At 56.4% G+C, this 7,123-nt stretch overlaps 1 protein-coding gene across 1 annotated transcript in view; it reads left to right on the top strand.

The window, feature by feature from the left end:
* TUBB4A (tubulin beta 4A class IVa) overlaps positions 1 to 6,576 on the top strand; it is a 10,140-nt gene extending 3,564 nt beyond the window's left edge. The window contains exons 2-4 of the mRNA XM_034792348.1: positions 2,798 to 2,906; positions 3,643 to 3,753; positions 4,914 to 6,576. Of these exons, the coding sequence (XP_034648239.1) occupies positions 2,798 to 2,906; positions 3,643 to 3,753; positions 4,914 to 5,971 (1,278 nt within the window). The 3' untranslated portion in view covers positions 5,972 to 6,576. The remainder of the gene's footprint in view (positions 1 to 2,797; positions 2,907 to 3,642; positions 3,754 to 4,913) is intronic.
* The last annotated feature ends 547 nt before the right edge of the window (positions 6,577 to 7,123 follow it).

Raw genomic sequence — 7,123 nt, 5'->3', positions numbered from 1 at the left:
GGTGGATTATTTTTGGATCCCTGCTGGTGCTGGTGGGGGGAGGGGTGTTCAGTGGAATCTGGATGGGAGGGGGGCTGTCCCCTGCAGGGAGGCTCAAACTAGCTCAATGGCTTGTTTCACCCCTTGTTTTTAGGGGTTCAGTTCCTCCCGTGCAACCCCCCTCCCCGCCCAAGATACCAATTCTCCTTCCCAGCCCTGTCCACCAGCAGGGAATGGAACCCCGGAAATTGAGGGGTGAAGCCAGGCACCAGAACAGCTCCCTCCCTTTTTGTTGCATCCTTGGCCCCCCCGAAATGTTCCCCAATTCTGGCCAGCTGGGATCCGACCCTCAATTCGAGGGAAGGGCCCTGCTGCCTCCTCACACCCCAATTTCAGCCAGCCAGGTTCTCAGACCCCGGAAATATAGGGGAGACTTGCAGTCTTCTCAAATCTGAAGCACGGAGGGGGGGAATTGTAGAGACCCCCAGATCTTCATCCCCATCCCTCCTGGGTTCTAGCCTCCGCTCCAGTGTGGGGTCTAGTGCCTGGGGGAGGGTAGGATGCCTGGGTTCTATTCCTGGATCTAGGGTGCTGGCGGGGGGGGGGCACCCCTTCCTGTAGCATGTGGGGGCGGGGCAGAGGGGTAAGTGACAGCGCTGCGGCCAGGCAGAGGAAGGGAAGGGGTGCCTGCTGGCCTTGGGGTTTTTTGGGGGGGGGGGGGGGGGGGGTGTCTTCTTTTTTTCTTTTCCCCCCCCCCCCCCCCCCGGGTTCTGCCTTTGCGGATTCCTTGCTGCCCACCCCCACTTCCTCCCATGTAGCCAGCCCCGGGTATAAATAGAACCTACTGCAGCAGCATCATAGTGGCGAGATCGAAAGCGGCGGCTCCATTTTAGAGCCATGCTGCAGAATGACAGGGAGGGAGGGGGGGGGGGGGGCCCGGGGGGGGGGGGGGGGGGTGTATCTGCTGGACAATAGACGGGTGTTAAATCCATGCCGATTTCTCTTGACTTGAATGTTGCAATGTCTTCTCTCTCCCCCGCCACATACACAGACCTGATTGTCTGGGGGGGCAGCTGGGAGGCAGGACTCCTGGGTTCTAGCCCCCGCCCCCCCCTGCGGAGAGGAGTGTGGGGTCTAGTGACTAGAGGGAGGGGGGGAAAGTGTGGTCGGATGCCTGGGTTCTATTCCTGGCTCCGGGAGGGGAGCTAGAGAAGGGGGCGGGGCTGAGAATCCGGATTCCTGGGTTCTGCTCTCCTAACTGGGAGGAAACTGGGTTTCATGGCTAGAGCCTGGGACTGGGAGTTGGACTCCTGGATTCTTGAGCGGGGACTAGTCTAGTGGTGAGAGACGCGGGGGAGCCAGGACAGAGTCCTGGGTCCTCCACCCTCCCTCCAGTTCTGCCGGGGAGTGCAGGTGGGTTGATCCCTTTTATTGTAGCGGGGGTGTCAGCCAGTTGAAAACTGCTGTATTTTAAGCCGATGGCACAAAAAGGGGGGCTTGTACCTTCCAGGAGGCCCCGGACAGCTGCGTGGTACTAGAGAGTGGCACCAATGCAATCTGTTGCCCTAGTCTGCGGGATGTCCCAGTACCCTGCAAATTCCCCTGGGTTCACAGGCGCTTAACCCAAGCACCCAACTGTACATTAGACCAACACTTCCAGGGGCCCTGTTCCACGACTGACCAAATCCCAAGAACCCAGGGGAGCGTGCTCGCAAACCATCTTCCAGAGATGGCCTGAAACCGACCAGCTCAGACTGTCTCTCATCCCTCCCTGGCAATGAAAAGGCAGAGATGGCTCCGTGGTGGGCTGGGATGAGAGAGAACTGGCTTCAGTTCCCGTCTGAGTTCTCAAAACCCAGCCGTGATGGGCGGTGAATTCTCCTGACAGTCTGGATTTTAAGCACCCTAAATGGGAGCAGAGCCCTTGGAAAATCTAGCTCTAAACTCCCTTGAAAACATGGCCCTTAATCTCGCTCTCTGCCTCAGTTTCCCCATCTGTATGTAAGGGAGATAACCCTTTCTCTGCAGTGTCTGTTCTAGCTTGTAAACAGTGTGTGTGTGTGTGTGTGTGTGTGTGTGTGTACCCTAGCCCAGTTGGAGCCCCGATTTCCTTGGGTTTGAGGTCTTTAGTACTTCTGGAATTTTAAGTAAGTCAGACACTTGTCCTGGGGAGATGGGGTAAGCCAATTTCTCCACCCCATCCCCTTTCCCCCCCAGCAAGCCGGTTCTGAGTGAAGTACTAACCCAGCTTGTGGAAAGTGACAGATAAAACCGCCTTGTAACTGGTGCAAATACCACCTGCGGTTAGCCTAGCTAGGATGACAGCTTGATAAATAAATTACACTCTCATCTCCCCGACTGAGGTGCAGAGACCATTGAAAGCAAATACAATACGCTCCTTACAATGAAGGTGCCATAGACCCAGGCATTCGATCAGCTTTCCTAAAAGGATCTGAGGCAGGCAGATGCTATGGTAATAACTCAGCGGGCACAGGGTGGGGGGGGGAGAAGGGGATGATCTGACCGGTATCTAGTTTCTCCCCCTCACAGAGGAGGGGGGCTGCTGCAGCAGCTATCAAGCTGAGGCAGACCTGGCTAGGGCAGGTTTAATGATCATGCTTCAGGGCACAATCCAGTCACCAGCTGGTGGTCAGGAAGGAATACGTCTCTCTTGTGGCGGGTTAATGTTGCATAAGCTTGGGTGGGTTTCTCTGCAGCCAGCCAGCCCCGCTGCCAGGCTAGATCCAGGCTGCACCTGCTTGCGGAAGGGTTTGATTATGTAACTTTTTTAACCCCTTCCTCCCCACCCTCCCCGCAGTTCTGGGAGGTCATCAGCGATGAGCATGGCATAGACCCCACTGGTACCTACCATGGAGACAGCGACCTGCAGCTGGAGAGGATCAACGTTTATTACAATGAGGCTTCAGGTACAGAGTCCAGAGGGGTGGGTGGAATTGCGGGGGTGGGGGTCTTTAACCGCAACCTGTCTGTGAATGGTGGGTCTAGAGGGATCTCCCCTATTAACATACTGCTTCCCGGTGGGTGCTTAAAGCTTCTTGACTAGTTCCTTTGTTAATGTCCCACTGGGAGGGAGATGGCCTGGTGGGAGTGCACCCTAGTGGGTGGAACATGGGATCAGGGAGTCAGGACTCCTGGGTCCTATCCCCAGCTCTGGGAGGGGAGTGGGGTCCAGTGGTCACAGCAGGGGGATGGGAAGCTGGACTCCTGGGTTCTCTCCCCTGCTATGACTTGTCAGATCACTCGAGTGCTTTGTTTCCTCTCCTCGTCAAATAGCTGGTGCCTAGGTTTTGTGCTGGTGGATACGAGGGCAAATGATCTTTCCTCGTGTGCTTTGAGTCTCTGACACACAGCGATGTTTGCAAAGTGAGAAGCAAATCGCTGGCGGCACCCGCCCGCAGTGAAGAGTTTGGGGGGCTGGGGGGGGTCTCAGCAGCTGCTCTGGCTGCATCTGTAGCAATCCATTGCTTGGGGAGGAGAGGAACCACCCCCCCAATACACACATCTTGGTCTCTGGCCTGTTGAGGCAATCCCGGAACTCGGGGCTTGGCCCCACCCACCAGCTAGAAGCTCCCAGGGCAGATGGGTGACACAACCCGGCCTCCTGAAAGCATCTGATATCTCTCTCTCTCTTCCCCACCCCAGGTGGGAAGTACGTGCCCAGGGCAGTCCTGGTGGACCTGGAACCCGGGACCATGGACTCTGTCCGATCTGGTCCTTTTGGGCAGATCTTCAGGCCTGACAACTTCGTTTTCGGTAAGGTGGGCAGCACTGAGGAGCTGGGGTCTTGGGCAGGGGGGTGGAGGGGTGGTTAGGGTCTAGGGTCCCCATCAATGCAGGAAGAGCTGAGATCCCCTGCATGTTTCTTCCCCAAATAGCTCCAGCTATAATTGGCTAGTTCCTCCACCGCTTGGCAGGGGGGTCCCTCTCGGTGGGACTTGTGTTTCAGGGACAATGGGAGTCCCTAGAGGGTAGCTTAATGAACCGGACCCCACGAGCTACCCATGGAGGAGACTGACTTCCCCCCACAAGGTGGGATGGGGCGGCCAGTCTATTCCCAGCTCGGCCTCTTTTCTCCCAGGTGGTGGGTGATGGCTGCTGTCCCTGCACTCCCCGTCCCCACCAAGAAGGGGTGACAATGAGATGGTTAGGAAAAGTGGGGCTTGGATTATAGGTGGGGCTTGGGGTACCACCCTCCTGTCCCTCTCCCGCTTGACCCCTTGAGTTCTTGTGCTGGTTCTGGACAGCAGCGTGGCCTAGTGGTGAGAGCAGTGACTTGGGGTAGGGGGAAGCTAGGACTCCCGGGTTCTCAGAAAACCGACTTCCTCCCCAGAGAAGAGACAATCTCTCTGAAGGGACCTGGGTGGGGTAGAACTTGCTGAAGAAGCTCAGAGCATGTGTGAATTGCTTTTAATTACTGGGCAAGGCACTTTAATTAAACAACCCCCACCTGCATCTTCAGGAAGGAATTGTAGAGCCCCAAGGCGTTGGCTGATTCATTCAACTATGGATTTTTGCCAGTGTCTGGATCCCATCCATGCAGGAGCAGATGGTGCAGGATCTGAAAGCTGTAGGGTTACCCCAGGCTCTCCAGTGACATGTCCAGGCTTCTGAGCAGGGGATGGGGCCCAGATGGGGCTAGCGAGAGGCTGGGCTACCCCGACCCAGCTAAGAAGCTGAAGTCCTGGGAAAGGAGCAGTATCTTAAACTTGGGTACTTTTTCGGCAGGCCCAACCTTTGTGGCACCCTGAAGGGGCTGGAGCTCCAGCGGGTGGGTGCTTGGTGCTGTCTGAATTGGGCCTCTTTGGGGTGCCCAAGTTGAAACACCAGAGCCAGTCTTGGCTGGAGAAGTTAGTGCGCAGTTGTGAGTGAATGTAACTAGACACCCCCCCACCACCACCTTCCTTGTTGCCTAGGTCAGAGCGGCGCTGGTAACAACTGGGCCAAGGGGCACTACACGGAGGGGGCCGAGCTGGTAGATTCGGTGCTGGACGTGGTGAGGAAGGAGGCAGAGAGCTGTGACTGCCTGCAGGGCTTCCAGCTGACCCACTCGCTGGGCGGCGGCACCGGCTCGGGCATGGGCACGCTGCTGATTAGCAAGATCCGGGAGGAGTACCCCGACCGCATCATGAACACCTTCAGCGTGGTGCCGTCGCCCAAGGTCTCGGACACGGTGGTGGAGCCCTACAATGCCACCCTGTCCGTCCACCAGCTGGTGGAGAACACGGACGAGACCTACTGCATCGACAACGAGGCCCTGTATGACATCTGCTTCCGCACCCTCAAGCTCACCACCCCCACCTACGGTGACCTCAACCACCTGGTCTCGGCCACCATGAGCGGCGTCACCACCTGCCTCCGTTTCCCCGGGCAGCTCAACGCCGACCTCCGCAAACTGGCCGTCAACATGGTGCCCTTCCCTCGCCTCCACTTCTTCATGCCCGGCTTTGCCCCCTTGACCAGCCGCGGCAGCCAGCAGTACCGGGCCTTGACCGTGCCGGAGCTGACCCAGCAGATGTTTGACGCCAAGAACATGATGGCCGCCTGTGACCCCCGACACGGGCGCTACCTGACGGTGGCGGCCGTCTTCCGCGGCCGCATGTCCATGAAGGAGGTGGACGAGCAGATGCTGAACGTGCAGAACAAGAACAGCAGCTACTTCGTGGAATGGATCCCCAACAACGTCAAGACGGCCGTGTGCGACATCCCGCCCCGTGGGCTCAAGATGGCCGCCACCTTCATTGGCAACAGCACGGCCATCCAGGAGCTCTTCAAGCGCATCTCGGAGCAGTTCACCGCCATGTTCCGCCGCAAGGCTTTCCTCCACTGGTACACGGGCGAGGGCATGGACGAGATGGAGTTCACCGAGGCGGAGAGCAACATGAACGACCTGGTTTCCGAGTACCAGCAGTACCAGGACGCCACGGCTGAGGAAGGCGAGTTCGAAGAGGAAGCAGAGGAAGAAGTGGCATAGACCTTCCCGTTCCCTCTGTCCCCCGACACGCGCACCTTGTGCCCACCAGTCCTACTGAACCAATGGACCACGTTGCCCCTGCTGGCATAGGCTTGAACGTTCTCCACCCAGCTAGAAACCGATAAGAGCTTGGTGCAAACCCTGCCCCCTACTGGTAGGTTGGGGAAGTTCAAGGTGTTGGTGTAGCGGTGGGAGGGTTTGTCGGCCTTGTTTGGGAATGGCAGCAAGTGGTAATAGGTCTAGGTAAAAACACTGTCGGTCTCTTCCCTTTTCATCCATCGCATCTCACCCTCCAGAAACACAGCTCTCCTGCAGTGAAGTCTGTCTTCATGTCATGTGATTTCTCTCTTTCTTTCCAGAGATGAGTATGCACTAACTCATCGCCTGCTCTGTTCTTTTTTTGTTTGTTGTTGTGCTGGGCTTAAAATAAAACTAGAGGATCATGGAGCTCATGGGGAGGGGGGGGTTGTGGGAAGGGGCAGGGTGAGGAATTGATCTCCAGGGTGGGAATCCCCCCACTAATCCTAATCCCCCGCCTGAGATCTTTCTGCTTTCGAAACAGTTTGTCTGTATGTTTCCACAATAAAATACTGAATAATATTAAAGTGCAAGCGTGCTGGCCTCTTTCTCTCAAAGATCACCCACAAATGGGCGCATTACAGGATGCTTGGGGGCTGTGGGGGGGCCTAGATTCTGTTCAAGGATCACAGCACTTATGGATTGATAGAATGCAATTAATAAATAACCAGAGGTGGTGGGGAAGGTTTGGACTTCCATTTTTGGTTGGAATATGCTGATTTGTCCATATCGAGACCTTCAAGAGAATCCTAGTGGGTAGTGCGCTCCCCAGAGACGCGGGTGAGACAGGGCCAAGCTATGAACTCTTCTGGGGGGGGGTTCTTTGGGGAGGCTTTTTTGCAGAAAACCTCCAAGGTCCTGATTTTTTTCCTCCTGCCGTGCAATGGGAATCTTTTTAATCCCCAAAATTCCTATGGGATGGGAAAGCCAATTTTCACCTCCCTCTATGCATAATGGTCATGTCTGGCCTTCTTGGCTTCAGTCAACAACATGTGCCCCCGTTCTGTAGGGTGGGAGGTGGATGGAACCAAGGCTGTGGACTCAAATCCACTTTCACTTGCCCAAAGTCTGGTT

The sequence above is a fragment of the Trachemys scripta genome, chromosome 16 (genome assembly GCF_013100865.1).
Source record: "Trachemys scripta elegans isolate TJP31775 chromosome 16, CAS_Tse_1.0, whole genome shotgun sequence".
In the NCBI taxonomy this organism is placed as follows: domain Eukaryota; kingdom Metazoa; phylum Chordata; order Testudines; family Emydidae; genus Trachemys; species Trachemys scripta.
The sequence above is the reverse complement of the archived record's forward strand: the minus strand, read 5'-3'. Positions and strand labels throughout refer to the sequence as shown.